At 48.8% G+C, this 22,864-nt stretch overlaps 1 protein-coding gene across 1 annotated transcript in view; it reads right to left on the bottom strand.

The window, feature by feature from the left end:
* Positions 1-22,864, bottom strand: part of ITGB3 (integrin subunit beta 3) — a 55,760-nt gene that overhangs the window by 18,727 nt on the left and 14,169 nt on the right. Inside the window, exons 2-10 of the mRNA XM_003997035.6 lie at positions 19,110-19,195; positions 11,384-11,579; positions 9,991-10,243; positions 8,260-8,422; positions 7,465-7,626; positions 4,806-4,901; positions 4,291-4,380; positions 3,455-3,589; positions 1,562-1,991 (exon numbers count right to left, since the gene is read on the bottom strand). Of these exons, the coding sequence (XP_003997084.1) occupies positions 1,562-1,991; positions 3,455-3,589; positions 4,291-4,380; positions 4,806-4,901; positions 7,465-7,626; positions 8,260-8,422; positions 9,991-10,243; positions 11,384-11,579; positions 19,110-19,195 (1,611 nt within the window). The remainder of the gene's footprint in view (positions 1-1,561; positions 1,992-3,454; positions 3,590-4,290; positions 4,381-4,805; positions 4,902-7,464; positions 7,627-8,259; positions 8,423-9,990; positions 10,244-11,383; positions 11,580-19,109; positions 19,196-22,864) is intronic.

Here is a 22,864-nt window from a genome sequence, read left to right as displayed (position 1 = left end):
CCACACTGGCAGCCCTTTCTAATCAAGCTTTCTTAAAGACAGATGTTAAAGTGAACATCTGGTTGGATTAGTTCGGCTCCTTTAAGCCCCATTGCAAAGGAAGCCAATCTGCGCCATAGATTTGATCACCAAAGAAGCCAATTATAATCTGTGTTAATTTACCACACAACACACCCATAAACCAGTCCTAAACAACTGGCAAATGTCTTTGATCTCTCTGTCACAAGAGGAATCAAGCCTCAGAGACCATAATCCAGCGAAAACCTATCCCCAGTGCCCCAGGAACTACTCAGGCTGCCTAGTTGCCTCTCTGAGTATTGTCAGCACATACAGACGACATTCACATTAGTTCCACTTGGTCTAGCTAGGGAAGTAGCCTAGGAGCAGTCTTTAGGGCAAGGAAAGACCAGGTTGGGATTTTCAGTGGGCCTCAAGACTTTACTGAATTTTGTAATGAGAAGGACAAAAAACTCAGTATCCTGCAGGTAGAAGGAGCCAAAATCGTAACCCCCAGTTTGCAGGCTGGGCCTCTCAATGGCAATCCTTTCCCATGTCTGTGCTGTCCAGCATGCCAGCCACGAGCCACGTGGAGCTCCTGAGCAACAGAGGAAATGAATTTTTCATTTTTCATTTCTCACTTATTTTTTTAATTTTTTTAAGTTAATTTATTTTGAGAGAGAGGGAAAAAAAAAAAAAAAACCCTCCAATGGGGGAGGGGCAGAGAGAGAGAGAGAATCCCAAGCAGGCTCTATGCAGTCAACACCCTGGCAGTGCAGTCAGAGCTTTAACCTACTGAGCCACCCAAGCGCCCCTCATTTTTCATTTAACTTAAATTTATTTAAGTTATAATTCAACGTGACTAATTTACAAATAAATAGCCACACGGGGCTACTATATCTGACAGCACAGATCTAGAATCCAAAACGTCATAGTGCCAATAGCGATAACAAAATGGTGCCAGCACGTAAAACGAGCTTACGACTTTCCACTCATTGTTCCGAGTGTATTGGCTGTTGAACGTGCTCCATTGCCTTGCTTTTTTACTATTTTCCAAGTCTTGTCATGAAAAGACAAATTCATGTAAAATAATTACTACCAACTTTACTACGTAGTCTGATACCGTGCAGTTTCCGAATCTGTAACTACTAAAAATCTAATTACCAGCAGCCAGAGATTTTTTTTTTTTTAACCTAAAAAGGGAGTTGTTCCGCATCCTTGAAATGATCAAGAGCCAGTGATTTAAAGTATTAGCAGAATGGCAGGTGGAAGAAAAGAAAATAAAGGTCTTCACCTTCAAGCTCCCCGGCTCGTTCCCATGCTCCAGGAGAGCAGAGGCTCACTGGCGCTGTGTACCCCAGGAGCAAGGACGCGGGGAGCAGAGCGGACTTACAGAGAACCTCCTTCCTGTCTTCTGCCGTTGGAGTGGAAGGACCATCCACTCGGCTCTGCCTGCTGGGCCTTCCTGTGCCCACCTAAGCCCCGGCCTAAGTTTCCAGAGGCTGTGGATGTGCCAGCGAGCGTGCGCGGGTACAGGGGCAGGAGGGTGTGCAGTTTCACTCACCTGAGCACATCTCCCCCTTATAGCGGACGCAGGAGAAGTCATCACACTCGCAGTACTTGCCCGTGATCTTGCCAAAGTCACTGCTGTGGCAGACGCACTGGCCACACAGGCACTCGCCCCGCTGGCTGCAGGCGGGCTGGCCCTCCTGGGGGCTGCACTCTTCCTGCTGCGAGGGGCGGTAGTCCTCTTCGGAGCACTCGCACTGGGACCCCAGCCACCCGGGCCCGCAGCGGCACACCCCACACTCAAAGGTCCCGTTGCCATTGTTGCAGCGGCGGCTGTAAGGCTCAGCATGGGCCTGGCACGCACAGTCACAGTCGAAGGTGACCTGAACGGTGAGGCTGTCTTTGAAGCCTACAGGCTTGATGGTGAAGGACTTCTCCCTCTCCTGCGGGCAGCCTCGCACCTTGGCCTCAATGCTGAAGCTCACCTGGGTGGAAAGGAAGACCGCATTCAAACACAGGCGCACCCTGTTATCACTCCAGCCCTGGAGGGAAAGAAGCCCCGCCCTGCCCCGCCCTGCCCCGCCCGGGGGAATATCCAAACTGGGTGTCTCATCCCCCAGCAACCCGGAGTTCCTCAGCCTCCAAATGACCAAGGTCTGCAAAGCAAAAAGAAAAGCCTGGGGACAGTTGTCCAGTTATATCTGGTTGGGTGCACAGACATAATTTACAGTCAGGAGAGAGGTTGGTTGGTTTTTTTTCTTTAATATATATTTATTTTTTGGGAGACTGCAAGTGGGGGAAGGGCAGAGAGAAGGACAGAGGATCTGAAGCAGGCGCTGCGCTGACAGACTGACAGCAGTGAGCCTGAGGTGGGGCTCGAACTCACGAACTACAAGATTATGACCTGAGCTGAAGTTGGATGCTCAACCAACTGAGCCACTCAGGTGCCCCTGGATGTGTGTGTGTGTGTGTGTGTGTGTGTGTGTGTGTGTGTGTGTGTGTGTGTGTGTTTTAATTCCACCCGTGAAATAAGCCAGCTCAAGCAGAACAGAACCTGTGATCTTATAAAAATTCTTCTCTGGCCAACGAAGCGAGCTGGACTGATTATACACAAGGTCAGTCAGCCAGACACACAAAGCACTATATGGCACCACACGATGCCACACAGTGACCAAAGGCTCAGGATCTACTGTTTAATTTCCATATAGTACATCATCACTTGTGCAGTCAAACACCTTTCCGGCCAATATTTCTTAGACGGGATATGTGCACATGTTCTAGAACATAGATAGGTGTACGGACAGATGGATGGACCTAGATATAGAGATGACAGAGACACAGATGATACCGATGATAGAGATATAGCTATCCCCCTTTCTGCTTCCCTCCCTCTTCACCAACCCCTCCCCCATCGGCAGAAGCAGAAGAGAACCAGTAAGGAAAGAAAGCCATAGAGGCCACAGAGGGACCTGAGGGGCAAAATGAACATTTGCGTTCTGGAAGTCTATGACAGTGGGTATTTGGTATTTTTGCCTGTTCCATTTGCTGTTGAATCTCCAGCAGCAAATGATGCCTGGCACAAAGTTGGCACTCAGCAACTATCTGTAGATGTGACTGCCATTTCACATTGTAGAGGAAAGACAGGTATTACCGTAGGGGAGGCTGGAGACTGGGCCAAAGGTCAGAAATATTTTCATTTGCAATCAACTGTGCGTAAACAAACAGAGGTAAGCTAAACGCAAGTTTTTTAAAAATCTCTGCGTAGCGGAGAAGTTTAGACAACAGGAGTCTCCGAGGAAAAGGTTGGAAGCTCCATTATATCCAACTTGTAATGACCTTCGGGAAGAAGGTGCAGGGGAGGAACGGAAGGGGTGCCCACACACGCTCAGGGGCACAGGCCAGGGTCAGAGCTGAAGCTTCAGCCCCTGCCCAGCCCAGCCCACCTCACCGTGTCTCCAATCTTGAGTCCGACACAAGACTTGAGGCCAGGGATGACCTCGTTGTTGAGACAGGTGGCGTTGAAGGATAGAGACAGCTCCTCGGGGAGGTCCCGCACTTCCAGCTCTACTTTAGAGCGGATTTTCTGAGCAGAAAGGGGACAAAAGAAGGTTAAGGAGATGAGCCGAGAGGAAGTAGATAGGAACCAATTCCACCCCAAGTAAAATATCAGGTGGCCATGGACTCACCGCGGCAGTGCTGGGTGCTGGGGTTTGCTTAGAAGCTGCCAGAGGAGAGCATCCTTAGGAGCCTATTTCTTACAATATTTCCTGCCCAAGGCCTGCTCCTCTCTCTCTCTGTCCCCCCTGGTGTCTAGTTGAATCTGGGTAAAATCTAAACCAGCCACACCCTCCTGCAAGCCTCAGAGACATGCAAAAACGGAGGGCTAGCACTGCTCACCTTGGATAGTAGCTTTTTTTACCTAATTTTTAACCAACCTCATCTTCCCCTTGGCTCAGCTCCCTCTTCTCTCTATTGTTGGAGCCCTATCCCTCACCCTGTCCTTCCTCATCACCATCCCCAACCTCTCTTTCCTTTCCACCTTCTCTAAGCTCTTCCACCCACTGCTCCTGACACTCCCTGGCATTTCTTTCTGAGCCATTTCCCTCTCAGAAGGCTGCATTCCTCCCAGTGCTGGCCATCATCCAGCCTCTAGAAGAATAAGAGGAAGGCAGTGAAGGCTGCATAGTGGACTCACATCCAGGACTCCAAAGTCTGCGTGCCCTCCTGGGGAATGCCAAGTGAGGTGGATTCTTAGCAGACCCAACCCCAGTGCGAGACACTTACCCCATAAGCATCAACAATGAGCTGAAGGACGTTGCTGGAATTGGCAGACAGAACCCCCACTGTCGTCCCTGGGATGAGCTCGCTATAGTTCTAGAAGGTAAGACAGAGAGATGTGCAAGGCTGACTAAATGAAGAGGGTGATCTCAAAAGCCCTCCCCAAATCAGAATGAGGGTCTTGATACGAAGATTGAGGGAAGGATGGGATATTTTACTTGTCACTTTCAGGAACAAATATAGCAGTTTTGCAGCCATGAGCAAAATTATAAAGAACTTCTCACACCCCTCTCCCCCAATAAATTACTCCCCTCCAGCACCACAAACACCAACACACCCATCCCGTAAGGTTCAAGGTTGGAGGAGAGAGACCATAAAAAGGAACCATTTGCCCCTGGGAATAGGCTGGAGGAGGGGCTTTCCTGGTTGGGAAACATGGCCCGCGCTAGTGTGCCTGGGTTCCCAGAGACAGCTCCACCCAATACAGACCCCACTCCCGAAATCCCTGAAGGCACAGTCACCTGGTAGAGACTGACTACATTTTCCGTTACAGCAAAGATCAAATTGATGTTTTTCTGGGATAGCTTCTCGGTCATCAGCCCCAGAGAGGGATAATCCTGTAAAATGGGAGGATGTGGAAGTCAGTTAAGAATTCACCTGAATTCTACACCTTAGAACTTGGCTGATTTGGGCTGTGGCCCAGATGGTGGTGGTGCTTAAACCTTTTCACACCATGATCAATGTGAGGCAATGGACTAAGTGGCAACACAAACCCAGTTGTGAACTCCAGGGACAGATGAAGAGGCAAAGGCTGGTCAAAGCCAAGCATCTCAGGGCACCTGGCTGGCTCACTTGGTTGAGTGTCCGACTCTTGATTTTGGCTTAGATCGTGATCTCACAGTTCATGAGACTGATCCCCGCATCAGGCTCTGCACTGACAGCGTGGAGCCTACTTGGGATTCTCGCTCCCTCCCTCCCTCTCTGCCCCTCCCTGCACACTGCGTGTGCTCTCTCTTTCTCTCAAAATAAATAAATAAACATTAAAGAGAACCCAGGTGGCTCAGTTGGTTGACGGGGTCATGATCTCACGGTTTGTGAATTCAAGGCCCTCATCAGGCTTGCTGCTGTCTGCACAGAGCCCACTTCTGATCCTCTGTCTCCGTCTTTCTGCCCCTACCCCACACATGCATGCGCACGCGCGCGCTCTCTCTCTCTCTCTCTCAAAAATAAATAAAACATTTAAAATAAATAAGCATAGGGGTGCCTGGGTGGCTCAGTCGGTTGAGCGTCCGACTTCGGCTCAGGTCATGATCTCACGGTCCGTGAGTTCGAGCCCCGCGTCAGGCTCTGTGCTGACAGCTCAGAGCCTGGAGCCTGCTTCCGATTCTGTCTCTCTCTCTCTCTGCTCCTCCCCCGCTCACACTGTCTCTCTGTCCTTCAAAAATAAATAAACATTAAAAAAATTTTTTTAAATAAAATAAATAAGCATAGAAAGAAAGAAAGGAAGAAAGGAAACCAAGCATCTTTCTTCCTACTGGACTTTGATGCACTCATACCAGTTAGTTGTCAGGCCTCGTTTTTCCCCCCACTAATTCGCTTAACAAACATTTTTATTTAATGATACACATATTACAGTCTCTGCTGCCAAGGAGCTCAGAGTCTAGTGCCGAAGCCAGGTACATACGACACAAAGCGAAGTGCAGAGAGGGGCGTCGCAAGGGAATGTTGGGGCTCCGAGGAGAGAGGGGCGGGTGACGAGCGCGAAGGAAGGAGGGAGCTGCAAGGCAGAACTCCAAGTCTCCCTACCCACTGTTCTCCATCCAGCATGTGTCAAGCCCCATTTTGAAGCTTCTTCTTGTTTTGCAACTACTGACAAATGCCTCAGCCTGGCGTGCATAATCCTCTCCAACGTGGTCTCAGCCTTCTGGTCCACACGGCATACACCTCTCTCCCTCTTCCACTGACCACTGAGCTGCCCCCCCCCCCTCCCCGCCATGGACTGGCCTTCTTTCTGGTAACCCTCCTCCTTCCTTAGGACCCAGCTCAGGTCCCACCTTCTCTGGGAGTCCTTCCTTGACTATCCCAGTTCATGATGAGCTTTCCCCCTTTGAATACCTAAAGCCCTTATTGAGCGTGCTACCCCACTGCACACTAATCAATCATGCATCTTGTATTATTGGTAGCACGTCTCCTCAACTAAACCAAAAAGGGTAGGACCTTACGTAGTCCCTTTATCCCCCTCAGCCCCTGGTAAGGTGCCTTGCATACATTAGGTGTCAATGATTACTGACTCACCCAGTGCCCGGTCCTGCCCACTTGGACATGGCTGACACCAAAGAACCCAAGTCACAATGGGGATGCTGGTGAACTGCGAATATGTCCCTGGGATCCTAGACCTTGCAGAGAACTCATGAGATCATCCAGCTTGGGGGCAGGGGCGGGGGCGGGAGGGGGGGCGGGGAACTCCCGCCTTTACACAGGTGTACCATTAAGCCACCTAGACAAGGAGGGGCTATACTGTCTTTAAGAGACGTAGAGTTCACACCTCCCCCCAGATGCCCAGGTATCAGTATTCTGAGGGTCTTACATTTCTTCCTGGCTTACAGCCACTTAACTCCTCTCCTGTTACTTGACCTACTAAGGCCATAGAAAACAACTTAGAAGAAGTCGTCTTCTGTATCAGCTACATCATCCTTTCACCTTCTTCCTTTTTGTCCCTTTAACCTTTCCTCACAGGAATAGATCGCCATTCTTCAGATGATCTTTGTCTCTTTTTCCTCTGTCTTCTTCCAATAATCACAAGTGAGCCCGGTATTCCAAGAAGAGGCTAATCTGTGCACAGTAGACAGGAAGGCCCGCTTCCCAGCTGGACCTGCAAAAGTCCTTTGGGTCCATTCTGGATGCCATGCTGCTGCCGCTGCTGTTGCTTCTGCTGCTGGAGGCAGGGGAGGTGGTGGCGACAACGCCACAGCCAGGACCGCTTATAATGGCTGTGCAGGCCGTACCGGGGGTGAGGGTGTCCAGTTGGTATGGGGGGCAGCGGGAGGACAGGCTGAAACAAGCCTTGCACCCTGCCCAGGGGAAGTGCCGCCATTTCCACATTCACACAAAGACTCTGCCTGGGTTAGGGCAGCCTTGGCCAGAGTGAATTGGGACCATAGGTGGTACCAAGAATCTCACCATGGTAGTGGAGGCAGAGTAATGGTTGTCACTGCCAACGTGGCACTGCCCATCATTGGGCTGGACAATGCCTGCCAGCCTTCCATCCAGCGCAATATGGGTCTTGGCATCAGTGGTAAACACCAGCAAGTGGGAGGCATCATTCCTCCAGCCAATCTTCTCCTGTTTAAAAAAAAAAAAAAAAGCAAAAGAAAGAAAGCAACTTAAGCCACATCATTGGTAGAAAACAAAGATTCAAGGACTTCCATGCGTGAAGGGCTGAACAAGTCGTCTCGAAGAGGGGCCTCAGTCCCAGTCCTCAGAACACAAGCCAGAGCTTTTCCAAGTTGAAGATTTCTGTCTCTTAGGAAAAGAGTCTCAGCTGATTAGTTCAGGCAGCTGAAAGACACCTACTTCAACTCCAAATATAACTTTTCCAGTGATAATCACATGGCCCATCTAGAAAGCCACCGGCAAGTACAAGCTGGGCTGGGCTAGAGAAATCCCAACTGAACACCTGCCCACTTTGCTAAGGTTAAGCTAATCCAGCCTTGACTCTGACACCCTTCTAGAAAAGGTGGGAAGATGCTCTTCCCAGAAAACATCTGGGATCACTGAGGTTCAGAAAAACGTCTGCTCTGGCCAGGGAACAATCCAAACAAAGGCTGCATAACAGGAGAAACGTACTGTTCATACTATACAAAACGCTTTGTTCCTCTCTCTTATTTCGCACAGAAACCCCCACAGTTGGACCACCTTCTTCCCCATTTTAATCTACGCCAACCACACCCACCACTCCCTGCCGTCCAAACTCACATCACAGACTGTAGCCTGCATGATGGCATCAAAGCCACCCTCTGGGGCATCTCGGTTCCGCGACACACTCTGCTTCTTCACTTCCTCATTGAAGCGGGTCACCTGGTCAGTTAGTGTCAGCACATGTTTGTAGCCAAACATAGGCAAGCAGGTGTTCTTCATACTGGTGGAGGGAGGGAGATAATTGAAGCAGAAACCCTAACTGGAAAAGGCTGCATGAGGAGTAAGAGGGAGAAAGGGGGAGACAAGCATGGGTAGCACAAGGCCCAGGCCGATTCCATACAACCGCCGCTACCCAGACCGTTCAGACTCCAAACCCCTCTAATGACCCAAGTCATCATGGTGGCTTTGCCTCCAGCTGGCCTCCAAGATAAGATAGTGAGCTGTGGAACCAGTCTGCCTGGGTTCAAGTCCCAGCTCCTCCACTTACCAGCCATGAGACTGTCATGTGATAGATCAAAATGAGAGGGTCAAAATGATAGGTCATATCTCCTAAGAGTTATTGTGAGGCTTCCACGAGTCGACTCATGGAAAGCGCTTATATCAGAGTGAGGCTCCAGTTGTTACCATCACCTTGGACTTAACACCTCTCCAAGGTAACACTGACACAACAATAAAGCAAAAGCTCATCAACAACTTCATATCCGTGAACCACCAACAAATTGATAGATCTGCACCAGACTAAACCAACCAACAGTTTAACTGATGGCTGACATCTACTGGGGAACTTAACAACCCAGACAGAAAGTCAAAAGGGTACCTCGTATAACTCTGAAAACGAAAAGGTAAATTCATCCATTGTCTGGCTCAGTAACCATCCTTTGAAATGATTACACTCCATGGATGTTCAGAGTCTTTACCAATTAAATAAGCCATTCAGTTATAAGCCAAAGTGTCAACAGAAACACACATATCAACTTTCAGACTATTAGAGAGTTCAATAAATATCATTTCCACTCTTTTTATATTCCTCCAGGACTTAATCCCCCTTGCATTTTAACTCTGTAGTACTCATAACCTTGAAGATGAGGAGACAATGGAATCAACCCTTCCGAAATTATAATTCCTCTATTTATTCATCCATAAATTTCTCTCTACTTTTTATCTCCTTTCCCTCTCGTTTTCTCTTGTCTCCTACTTCTTTGTAACAAGACCAAGAAGCTGATGAGTTTTCTTTCTGGAAATTCTCCACCCTTTCTTTTTTTTTTTTTTTTTTTTTTTTTTTTTGAATTTTTTTAAATGTTTTATTTTTGAGAGAGAGAGACAGACAGACAGAGTGCAAGCCGGGGAAGGGCAGAGAGAGAGGGAGACACAGAATCCATAGCAGGCTTCAGGCCCTGAGCTGTCAGCACAGAGCCCAACGCAGGGCTCGAACCCACGAACTGTGAGATCATGACCTGAGCCAGTGTCGGACACTCAACCGACTGAGCCACCCAGGCGCCCTAATTCTCCACCCTTTCTAAATGCCCATCTGTCTAATCCTCTTCCCAAGAGTCACAAAGATTTTGGCAGTTACTACACTCCAAACAGCCTTGGATTCTACTGCCACAATGCTCCAGATCAACAGGCCAGCTCACTTGCCAGACAGGAAGACCAAGGTAGAAAAGAGACAGGATTTGGCCAGACGGCAGCCAACGAATCTACCCCAGAGCTAGAAACAGGCAACAGGACTTGCACCTGCCTGAGACAAAGGCAAATGATGCTGCCCTGCCTTCTCGAAGAAGGACTTACTCATAGCAGGGGTTTTTGAGGGCCTCTGGAGGGGAGATGTACATGTATGGTGACACAGGCTTGTCCACAAAAGCCCCAAAGCCAATCCGCAAGTTACTGGTGAGCTTGCGCATCTGGGAGGCCAGCTTGGTGCCCAGGTTCTGGATGCTCCACAGATCATCCTTCATGGAGTAAGACAGGTCCATCAAGTAGTAGATGTCCACAGGGTAATCCTCCACCTGCCGGACTCGGACGGAGAAAATCTTCGAATCATCTGGAAGGCAAGAGGATGTTTGTTTTTCTCCTTTTCCCCCTCCAAGACTTAATAAGTGGATTGGACACAGTTGGGATTGAGTAACTTCTTGATCAAACCAGACTGGAAAGCCCTGGTCCTTTCTCTTCTCCCCCTAATTCTATTCCTCTTACAATTCTTGATCCTTTTATTTTATTTTATTTATTTATTTATTTATTTATTTATTTATTTATTTATTTATTTATTTATTTAGAGAATGAGCAGGGGAGGGGCAGAGGGAGAGAGAAAGAGAGAGCGAGCGAGCGAGAGAGAGACCCAAGCAGGCTCCATGTTTCACGCTGAGCCAGACACGGGGCTTGATCCCACAACCGTGAGATCATGAGCTGTGCCAAAATCAAGAGTGGGATCCTTAACCAACTGAGCCACCCAGGCACCCCAATCCTCTTACTTTAACCTCTTTTTTTTTCCACCTAAAATTCTCCACCCTTTCTAAATGCCCAACTGTCTAACCCTCTAGGTCCCAAGGGTCACAGAGGTTTTGGCAGTCACAACACTTTCAACTCTGTAAAAGGCACGAACTATGTCCCACCCTCCTCTGAACCCCCTAGCACCTAACACATGCCTTGCATGAAGAGGGTACTTGGTAAAATTCTTCTTGATGTAATTGGAGAGTCTAAATCAATGCTTCAAAAAGCCTGTCTCAGCCTAATCCTTGTCCCCCGAAAGTCTCCTGCCCCTATTTTATCTGCCGCCATGCCTTTGCCCTAATCTTACCTGGAAAGGGGGCTTACAATTACAGATTACTTTCTCATTTTGTATCTCATCGGAGCCTCAACACAAAGCTATAAGTTAGGTAAAACAAGCATTGGGAAAAGAAGAAATAAACATTTTTTCCAGCTCCTACTATCTTAGAAGAGTTAAGTAACTTGCGCAAGGTCAGATAGCTAATACATGGGGCAGTCAAGATTCAAACTCAGATCTTTCTGATTTGAAGTCCCAATACCTTTCATTTTCTTCTGTTCTCCTGCCCATACCACCCCCAACATCCTTCTCCTCCCACCCCATTTCCATCGTGAGCTACATCCCCAAGGTTCAGGCCTCCACCTTGTACCCTGGGCCCATCTGTCCGGGATCTCTCCCCAGAAAGAGCCCCATCCCTACCTGGCCGGAGCCGGAGCGCAATCCTCTGGGGGCTGACTTGAGTAATCTGGGAGCTGTCTCCAGAGCCCTTGTCGCTGAGGGGCCTGGCCTCTAAGATGCGGGCCTCACTGACGGGGAACTCGACGGACTCCAACGCACAGTTATCCTTCAGCAGATTCTCTTTCAGGTTACAGCGGGGCGAGCCCAGAGGGAGGGCCTGTAAGACAAGAGCCCAAGGTGAGGCCCTGTGGTCAGAGCCATGTGGCTCTCTGCGTCCTGCAGGCTTTGCCAACTCCCAACAGCCTAGAGTTTACCCAGCACTCCGGAGCTAAACCAGCATAAATGAACTCGGGTGGTCCCTCTTAAGACAGCCCATTGTACAGAAGAGGGAAATTGAGGCACCGGAAATGCTGGGCGAGCGCCTGTTCGTGGATTGGTAGCTAGGAAGAGGGCCAGTACAGTAGGATGCCTGTTAGACAAGCAGTTTTCAAACAGAAATGCAACCCGCACGTGAGTCCCAGAAATCAATGTAGAGGATCTCAACCATCAATGTATTAAATAAAGTACAGAGCACAGGAGTAGACTGGCAGAGACTCTTCAGCACTGCCTCTTACTAGCTGGCTCCGAGGGCAAGTCACGGAAGCTCTCCATGCCTCGATTCCTCAGCTGTCATGTGAAGATAATAATAGCCCCCCACACAGGGATGTTATGCAGGACTAAATAAGACAATGCACATGAAACACAGAGTATAGTGCCTGCCTGAGGATAAGTGCTCAATAAAAGGTAGCTATTGTTATGAGACGCTCTATAAATAGTTCCTGGATAAGTCGGTTATAAATAAACTCCACAAGCTGGGACAAATCCCATGATGCCAGGCACTGACCAGAGCCTCCCCTATCACTTTAAGCTTCCTCCCTTACCCTGGACACAGGGCATTGAGCGCCCTTCCAAAAACCCTGGCGTATATCCCACAGCCCTCGGAAGCTCTGTGTGTGTCTACACTGGAGTACTGAGTGGGGGGCATGCTGCACTGGAAAGGAATCAGGAAACAGGCTCAATCCTAGGTCTACCACTAATGAGCACATGACCCCAGATAAGTCATTTCACGCCTTTGAGCCTCAGTTTCCTCACCTGTGGGACGAGGGGGTCGGGTGACACGGTGTTTTCAGTTCCTTCCTGCCCTGACGTCCAGCACATTTAGCCAGCACTGTGTGGGCACAGATCCAGGAGGGCTCCTTGCCAGGTTGGGAGAACTGGCCGGAAAGCCAGAAAGCCCTTCCCTGGACTTATTTCACAATATTTAGGCCTTCAGGCCCTCAATCCTCACCCCCATCCCTACCCACTCCCTCTCACAACCATTTCCAGAAGTCAGCTGAACAGCCCGCACCAATATCCCAGAAAAACTGGTGTTAACATTTACTGAGAACTCACCGCGTATCCCGCACAGCGACACGCACTTTATGTGGACACAGCTCTGGTTACAGTTCCCTCGTGCCGGAACTGTTGTTATTTTCTAAGTGAAAAACCTGAGGCCCGGAGGCTTCACAAATGGGGAACCCGATCTTGCAGGAAAGACATCTAAGGCTTGGAGAAGTTAAGTAACTTGCCCAAAGTTACAGAGCTAAGAATGGCAGAAGAGAGGTCTAACTAGATTATCTGACTGTAATTATCCTCTTAAAGTGATAGTTTGTATTAAATTCTGTATAGAGTGAGGAACAAGGCAGAGAAACAGGAGTGTGGAAGCGACGGTCCTGGGAAGAGTCACACCTGAGAATGCCCGGGTAGGGAACAGAATGCAGGATGGGGATGTGGCTGGTGTGGGAAGGATAGATAATGTTCTGCCTCCTTAGCCCCTGCAGGTGACTAGTAGCCATACTGCCAAGGGAGGGATGTGGCCACAAGGAACCATCCATACTCAAAAAATCAGGACTCTGTAGCCTAAAACTCCTCCTGATGCTTGAAGTCTCTCTCCCTCTCATGCCCAGCCCTTGCCTGATAGACTGAAAGTCTTCTCCATGTGGAGGGAAACATGAAACCAATAATGCTATAGACTGAATGCCTGTATCCCCCCCCCCCAGAACTCACATGTTAAACCCTAAACCCCAAGGTATTAAGAGGTTGGGCCTTGAGAGGTGATTAGGTCTTGAGGTGGAGCCCTCATGATGGGAGTAGTGCCCTTAAAAAAAGGCCCCATGGGGCACCTGGGTGGCTCTGTCAGTTAAGCATCTGACTTTGGCTCAGGTTGTGATCTCACGGTTCATGAGTTCGAGCCCCGTGTCGGGCTCTGTGCTGACAGCTCAGAGCCTAGAGCCTGCTTCAGATTCTGTGTCTCCCTCTCTCTGTGCCCCACACACACTCTCTCTCTCTCTCAAAAATAAATAAAACATTAAAAAAAAATTTTTTTTTTAAGAAAAAGGGTCCCAGAGAGCTCCCTGGCCCCTTCTGCCATGTCATAGCAAAAAGACAGCCACTATGACACAAAATTTGCTGGTACCTTGATCTTGGACTTCTCAGCCTCCAGAATTATGGGAAATAAATGTTTGTTCTCAAGCCATCCAGCCTGTGGTATTTTAAGTTTATTTATTTATTTTGAGAAAGAAAGAGTTAGCATGGGGGGGGGAGGAGCAGAGAGAGAGAAAGAGAGAGAGAGAACCCTGATGCAGGGCTCGATCTCACAAACCGTGAGATCATGACCTGAGCCAAAACCAAGGGACGCTTAACCGACTAAGCCACCCAGGCCCCCCTATGGTATTTTTGTTATAGCTGCCTGAATAGACTAAGAGAAATGGAATGAGGACCATCCTGGCCCAGGCAAAAAGTGGAAAAAGCTTCTGGAAGTTGGCAGCTTCCTTCTTTCCCTCTCAGCTTCATGAGTATGAGGTGATTAAATGACATCAGCAGTGGGAAACAGTGCAAAGGACTTAACCTTCTTGGCCCAAAAGATTCCAACGGGGACATCACAGATCCTCCAAATCTCTGGGATAGATGAAAATCTCCTCTCCGCTCCCAGCCCTGGCCAAGGACAGATGGCGGAATGAACTTATGGGCACTTGGAGTTTTTGTGCCCAATCTTCTCTGGCTGCCCCTGCACATCTCTCCCAACCCCTCTCCCCCAGGAAACATCCTCCTGCTCACAGTGCTCCCTACCTTATCTCTGAGCCCAGCTACCCGCAAAGCCCCAGGGAGAAAATCTTCCAAAAAAGGCAATGACTGGAGAGACCAAGATGCACGGAGGAGCTGACCCTTTCCAGTACTAAGACATTTGCCAAAGGAGAGAGCAAAGGGGAGACCAGGGAACTGAAGGAGAGCAGCAAGGCCTTCGTGGGTCTTTAAGCTGCACCCTTGAAGGCGGGGTTTCTTGACTGCCCATTTCCCAATATGACAGTGCTTATTACGAGAAGGTTTGAAGTACTAAGCCCTGCTGACAGTCCTTATGGTTTGTTATGAATTTCCTTAGAAATAGAAACACTGACAAACAAAAACTGTCTCCCTCCCTCCTTCTGCGGTCACTGACATCAGAGGTCAGGAACATAACAGGCGGGCCCTTCAGCCACGCTCTCCCAGAGTCTCCTGTCCCGGGAGGATACCAAGGTGGTGACCTCAACACACTTGGGCAACATTCCCTTTCTTAATAACCCAGATTAGGAAGGTAGAAGGAATGTCTCTAGGTTACTCAGAGAAAAAAACTGAAAGGAGGGAGGACGAAGCTTAAAGTTCCAGTTCCTGGTGAAACCGGATGTGACACAAAAAGGGCAGAAATAACCAAGACCCAGGGGAAGATCCTGAGCACAGGGGTGGGAGGTTCCAGCCCACATGCCGTGTGAGCTGAATCCCCTCCCTCTCCTGGGAGACTGATGCATGCTATTAGTCCTATTCTTCATTCATCCTGATTTGGAAACTGGGAAAGTACAGCACGAAAAACTCTCATCATCCTACCTCTCCCACAGGCTTGGTCAGGGGATAACATAAGACTGTGAACACGAAATGCTTTCAAAATATGAAAAATCTCAATAGAAGTCAAACATACTCAAATTCTTTTGATAGGATATAAACCAATAAATGCAAATAGAAGGTGACTGTTTGGGGGGCACCTGGGCGGCTCAGTTGGCTAGGCATCCAACCCTTGGCTTTGGCTCAGATCATGATCTCACAGTTTCATGAGTTCAAGCCCGACATCAGGCTCTGCGTTGGCAGAGCGGAGCTTGCTTGGGATTTTCTCGCTCCCTACCCCTCCCCTACGCACACTGTCTCTCTCGCTCTCTTTCTCTCTCTCAAATAAAGTTAAAAAAAAAAAAAGAGGGTGACTCTTTTCTACCAAATGCCTCCAACCCAAATAAATTAACATTGTTTTCTTGATTGACATCCAGTGAGGACAAGAAATCGCTTGGCCATACAGTGACAAAAGTGTGGAAGGGACAGAAAGAAGGAGAGGAAAAGAAAAGCACTTTAGCTTATGGTTATTGGTATCCATACCCCATTGTTTATGGGAAGGGGAACACTTTCAATATTATACCTTTATTTTTACAATAACACATTTAGCAAAACTCTCAAGATGAACATTTACCCTCCAGATTAAAAGAAAAATAGAAAGAAAAAGCAGCAGAGAAGTGAGAACAAAATTATAATGCGACTGAAAAAGAATTCAATAGTAGCCTCAAACCTTTCCCCGACAGATGCAGAGAAGAAAATAAGTCACCTCTACTGGAGTCTTCTACTTAGCTAAACCCAAACCCATTCCTCTTCTTTCATCCTCGGTTGTCAGGCTGAGTGTCAGCTGGTCCACCTTCTGATGCAAACTCAGGACTACAGAAGAATTTCTAGTACCTCCCCTCTACTTAGAGTTGCCAAATATAGCAAACATTTGGGACATACTTACATTAAAAATTATTCGTTATTTAATTCTAATTTTACTGGGTGTCTTGAATTTTAGCTGGCTGCCTTAACTCCATCCACCCCCACCGACCATGACCCCAGTGATCAGCCCCTTTGATCAGGAGTATTTGCCAAACTTGCTACTATAAGAACCCATGCTGGTGCAAAAGGTCCAGGATCCATCCGGGGAACCTTTATATTTAAAAAGCACCCCAGGTGGTTCTTACGAGGAGGCAAGTTTGGAAGGTTCTAGATTCCAACATGGCGCCACGGAGGCCGAGACCATGAGTTGAATCTCTGGGGGAGCTTGGCCTCTTTGTTACATTCACATCCCAGAGACAGTACACCGCCCCCACCCGTATCAGTATCCAATCCTCCAGGAACACACCCTCTGCAGATGGACCCAAAACTGCACTCATCCACTTTGGCTATGTTTTCCTATTACCCGGCCAAACACTTGCGATACACACCCAGAGCTGCTGTCCTCTAGGACCAAGGGAAAGCTGAGCCCAACCAGTTGTTTTTCCAGGCACTGCCAACCCTGCCTGCAATGGCTAAGGTGAGGGAGGCAGAGGCAGAGGGCCCTCTAGGGTCAATTATTCAACAAGTCACATACAAAATGGCCCAGATGGTTCACTTCTGGGTTTTTAAGCTGACAGCCAAGACACTTTCAGCAGTTAAACTTGGCCTGTGTAGGGGAAGCCCTCGGGCAAAAAAAAAAAAAAAAAAAAAAAAAAAAAACAACAACCACCACCACCACCAGCAGTCGTGTTCAGGTTACAGGCTGGGATTCCCACCCCCCACTCCTCCCTGGCTGACACACTTTGCCTCATACTGGGCTCCTCCGCTATCTCTCCTCCCCTCCTCCCCCTTTCTCAGAGATAGTTGTAGTCATTCTCTAACCCCTTGGCCTCCCCCACTTTCCTGTTTATATTCCATTCTCCCAGAGAATATCTTATTGGACCTTCTACTTCTACTCATTAGTTTTCTTTGGTCCTTGATACACTCATTTCCTCTCTGACTCACCCCATCCCCCCCACCACCACCACCACCATTCCTAGGCAGGTCCTACCTTACGCTTTGATCCTACCCTCACCTTCCCGCTCCCCCCATCCTCCCCTGGTCTGCCCCAGGAGACAAAATTCACCACGGTCATCCATAAATATTCTGCACTTGCATTTCCAAAATCTGGTCACATGACCTACGGGCTTTGTCCGGTTCGGCCTCAACATACCTCAGCTACAGGGCATGTCCTTATGCAGAGCAAAAGGGGTGATGGACACTCCAAGAATATGTTTTCTTTTTCCCCAGATGCCTCTTGGCCACAGTTGCCTTCATTTTCTCTCACTTTGGGTTGAAAAGGAGGGAAAGGGGATGGGAGCATCCTTTGAGTGACACTAGGGCTTCTCCCCTGGCTACCCATCTGCTCCAGCCAGCTTCAGGCCATCCAATCCAAGAAGGAGGCATCCACCCCATCCAGCTCTCCCTTCTTCTGGGATGCAGTTGCAGAATTCCAACTTCCTTACAAGAGCGGGTGAGTGATATTATGATGGCAACCAAGGGAAGGAGGATATGGCAAAGGACAAGGGAGGAGGCCCCATCACACTGGAGCAGCCAGCTCAGCCCAGAGGGGTGGAGAACCTATGGGGGTGGGGGGAGGGGGGATGGATTCACCCGCCCCCTCCCCACCTCTCCCTCCCAGCCCCAGGGAATGTTTCGTTTGCTAAATGAAGTCAATGTGGCCCAGATGTTGGGCAGCTGCCTCTGGAAGCAGTTCCTGTGCTGAACTGTACAGAGGCAAAGTAGTGTGTTGGGCTGGCCCCCGCAGCTCTGGCAGTCCTCCTGTCTAAGGATAAACACAGCCTCCCAGCTCCCACTCTCTCTCCCCACACGCCCACCAGCCTGCCAGGGAGGTTGCCTTTTTAGGAAACTCAGCAGATCAGGAAGAGAAGCAAAGGGACGAGGAGGCTGGGTTAGAGCAGTCAGAAAACTGCAGAGGGCAGAGAGGTGCTGTGGTGACAGAGAGGGCGCCTCAGGTAGTGGGGAAGCAGCCAGGCCAGGAGTTCAGGTAAACACCTGCCGGGGGCCAGGCCAATGACTCAGTCTCGGTCTGTAATCACTGGAATCCCTCCAGCCACACTCACCCCCCAGCTCTCACCAGCTCCAAATTCCCGTCCCAGCCACAAACACAGCCATTCCCTCAGACACACTCATTCCCTAGGGCCCCAGACACAACAAACCCTCTGCCTAGACACAGCTAACCCTTTCCTGTCACCCTTGTATCCTCACCAAATGGGCCCAGCGCCTTCCCTCATTGACACCTAAGCGAGGGAAGGAAGGAGGAAAATAAGAGAGAGAGGAGCAGGTAAAGCTGCGGGGGTCCAGACATCACAGAGGAAAAGGGAAGAGAAAAGATCTTCTGACTGAACGTCCCCCACCGCTGTCACGTTAAGTGTAAGATTCTTCTTTTACCGGTCTTTTAAAAACTCTAGGATGTTTGTATGCCAGCATCCCCTCTATACCAATAACCCTCTGCTGCCTCTCTTTTTGAAACCCTCCTTTCCCGGGGTGCTCCACCCCAACAAAAAAGCAATCAAAGTGTGGCAAAGGGAGACAATGGCTACAGTGACGCCAGGAGCCTAACCACATTGGCTCGTGCTGGGGGCCACACCGCAGAGTCTGGACGGCGTTCCCGGCAACAACCCCATGACAGCTCACGTTGACATCTACCAATTTGAAGGCTTCCTTCTAGTTCTGCTCAGAAGGGACACGGGGCTTGTGTATTTAGCAGGGAGGAGATAACCCTATGGGTCCATTCCTGCACAAAAGCAGCGAAGCCTGGGTTAAGAAGGAAGGTCAGATGTCCTCTCCTTACCTCATCTGAGCACCAGGCACACGCAGGACTCACAGCCAGACACTCCTGGCAGGAGTGGATGCCTCGTGTGGTACAGATGTTGGACACTGCAAAGGAGACAAAGGCGTTAGCAACCGACTTGGCCTCACAGGGTAACTGGCCTGCCCCATCCTTCCCAACTTCCCCAAATGCTCAGATGTATAGCTCTCAGATGCACACAGCAGGTCTGACCATACCATAGACATTCACCAAACACAGGCTGTTTGGTAAGGAGGAAAGAGAACGAGAAAGGTCAGGAGAAACTCATCGCCACCCTCACTGATGAGGCCCCAGTGATGACAAGCTTTGGAGCAAGATGGACCCGCAGTGTCAGATCATAACAGATGGAAAGGCTTTCATTAACAACTGGTTTGACACCCACACTATGCACAGGAAAATCTGAGGCCCAGAGCAATGCAGTGTGCCCTCTCTCCAATTATTCGTGTGACGGATTCACAGCCACTATGTGGGGATCCCAGGCCCTGATGCACTAACATTAACACACAGCCTAAATATGGTGGGGGGCAATGGTGGGGGTCACTGCCAGGCAGTGTTCCACTGGCCTTCCAGGACAAAGCAAATCTTCTGAAGCCCTCTCAAGACTCCCAATACATATATCAAGGTGTCAGGGTGGAGAATGGTCCAGGGAGAATGCCAGAAATGTCAGAAAAGGCTGAGTGAGATAAGCTGGAAGAGCAGGAATGGGAGTTGGAAGGCCTGTATTTGAATTATTTTTTAATTTTTAAGTTTTCATATTCAGGGGCACCTGGGTGGCTCAGTCGGCTGAGCATCTGACTTCAGCTCAGGTCGTGATCTCCCACTCCGTGGGTTCGAGCCCTGCATCAGGCTCTGTGCTGACAGCTCAGAGCCTGGAGCCTGCTTTGGATTCTGTGTCTCCCTCTCTCTCCACCCCTCCCGCGCTTGTGCTGTCTCTCTCACTCTCCTTCAAAATAAATAAATAAATAAATAAATAAATAAATAAATAAATAAACAAACGTATAAAAAAAGTTTTTATGTATTTATCTTGAAAGAGAGAGACAGACAGACAGCAGGGGAGGGGCAAAGAGAAAGGGAGAGAGAATCCCAAGCAGGGAGAGCCCGATGTCAGAGCTGTCAGAGCAGAGCCCGATGTGGGGCTTGAACCCATGAACCACGAGATCATGACCTGAGCCGAAATCAAGAGTCAGACACTTAACCGACTGAGCAACCCAGGCACCCCTGTATTTGAATTCTGAATGCTCCTTTTACTAGCTGTACCAGGACTAACTGAGCTGCTCAGTTAACCTTTATGAAATGGTAACACCCACCTCACAGGATTTGTGCAAAGAATTCAGGGAGGTGAAGGAGAAGCACTCGGCAGGTGACAAAATGCCATTTGAATGTGAACAGTTTTCACATTGTCATGGGACAGAGAAAAGCCTGGGGTGTGGGGTGGGAGGGGGAAGAGCAGAGACCACCACAGAGACCGAAAAAATCCAGAGAAGCCTAGCCAGGAAGCAAACCCCAGGCATTGGCTTGGGCGGAAGCTCTCATCCTCCCTGTTTCCCTAGTTCAGCCGTTCTGGGCTCAGCCAGGGAAACCTCCTCCCTTCCGCAGTGGTCCCCAGGAAGGCTTTTTCCAGTGTAAGGAACATACTGAGGAAGATACGTTCCTCTCCATGACCCAGGTCCTTCATCCAATTTCCTAAAGTAGTCCCTTTGCTCCCGGCTGGTAAGACCAGCAAATCTTTTAGGGAAATCAGCCTGATCAAAAAAAGATTGTTTTCCCAGTGCCCCCAAAACTTCCTATCAAGCTGAATGTCTCAAGTCTATTTTATTATAACATGTCTGAACTCCCTTCCAACACCTAGATAAAACATACCCAGAAAATGTGTGTATACACACACATACACACACACACACACACACACACACACACACACACACACACACAGAATATTGTCAAGAAAAATTATCCATTGTTATCTGTTGTATCCAGTGTTGACAAGTAGACCCACCATACTTAGGGATTATCTGATTTTCTAGGAGTGCATACCTTTGTTTGGCTTCTATTGATTAGGACATTTTAGAACTCTATAAAAGTAGAGGTTAACTTGTAGAAAAACAGTAACAATAGAAATGATTCTTGGGGTGCCCGGGTAGCTCAGTCGGTTAAGTGTCTGACTCTTGATTTCAGCTCAGGTCATGATCTCATGGTTTGTGAGTTCAAGCCCCGCACGGGGCACTGCGCTGACAGCATGGAGCCTGCTTGGGATTCTGTCTCCTTCTCTTTCTGCCCCTCCCCTGCTTGCTCTCTGTATCTTTCCCAAAATAAATAAAAATAAACAAACAAAAAGAAAGGATTCTTGATAATAACAGTGTATATGATTCTTATCCAACAGCAATGCAAATGATTTCTGTCTGGTTTTATTGCCTTTAACCAATTTTGAAAATATTAGGTAATTGATTTCAGCGTTCCTTTCAACTACCAACTATGAATCTCCCTTCCCTGAATTTTCTAAAGATTGTTTGAAACTATTTTTAATTAATCTCTCCACCCAACATGGGGTTTGAACTTACAACCCTGAGATCAAGAGTCGCATGTCCTATGGCCTGAGCCAGCCAGGTGCCCCTCCCTTCCCTGAATTTTCTTTTGAATTAACCTGACTCCCTCATTAATTAAGCCGAATAAAATCTTTGACACATGTTCGTGTTACACTTGTATGGTAACGTACTTTTACCTCTTTAAAAAATTACGTTTTACCGATATCCATCTCAGGGCCTCACCAGGGGGCGGAGGGAGCTAACAGAAGAGCGAAGCGTGCAATCAGTAGACTGCGGTCCTCGTTGAGTCACCACTGCTAACGTGGCCTTGGGAGAGTATGCATCTCTTAGCCTGTTTCTTCACTCGTAACTCCTAACGTTACAGTTGTTCATCTATCTATCTTAACAACACTGCCACCCAATAGATTTTAATAAGCCTCTTGAGGCTTGCCCCGTCCAGCCCCATCCAGTCCCGTCCAGCCCCGTCCAGCCCCGATCCTTGCTCACAGGAGATGCTCCATAGATATACAGTGGAGCAAATTGAAAGGCACTGGCCTGGGTCAGTTATATTTTGTGGGGTTTTTTTGTTTTTTTCTTTTTTAATTTTTTTTTTCGACTTTTATTTATTTTTGAGACAGAGAGAGACAGAGCATGAACGGGGGAGGGGCAGAGACAGAGGGAGACACAGAATCAGAAACAGGCTCCAGGCTCTGAGCCATCAGCCCAGAGCCTGATGCGGGGCTCGAACTCATGGACCGCGAGATCGTGACCTGGCTGAAGTCGGACGCTTAACCGACTGCGCCACCCAGGCGCCCCTATATTTTGTGTTTTTAAGCAACCGAGCTCACGTCTCCAAATTATGCATTGAGTTCCATTATAAAACATGCAAATGCATTGAAACAGTGCCTGTGACAATTTAAACTTCCACTGTTCTCCTAAAAACACCAGCATCACATGTGGAATCCTGGAAGCCCCAGACTTCCTCAGAGCTCGAGTCTAACTTTCAAAGGCTTTTCCCAAATCCAGTTCCCCAAGTGGGGTGCCGCTACCAGCCCATGAGGAGGCCCCAGGCTCTGACTTGACTGACACTCTCACTGAGTGAGCGCGAGGACCGTGTCGTGGGAATCACAGCAGTGGCTCCCGGCCTGGCCCTGAGCTACCAAGGCCACCTCTGAGTTGGGGCAGCCCCCAGCCATGCATTGTCTATAATGGAAG

The sequence above is a fragment of the Felis catus genome, chromosome E1 (assembly GCF_018350175.1).
Source record: "Felis catus isolate Fca126 chromosome E1, F.catus_Fca126_mat1.0, whole genome shotgun sequence".
Classification (NCBI taxonomy): Eukaryota; Metazoa; Chordata; class Mammalia; order Carnivora; family Felidae; genus Felis; species Felis catus.
This window is presented reverse-complemented; position numbering and strand designations above follow the sequence as displayed.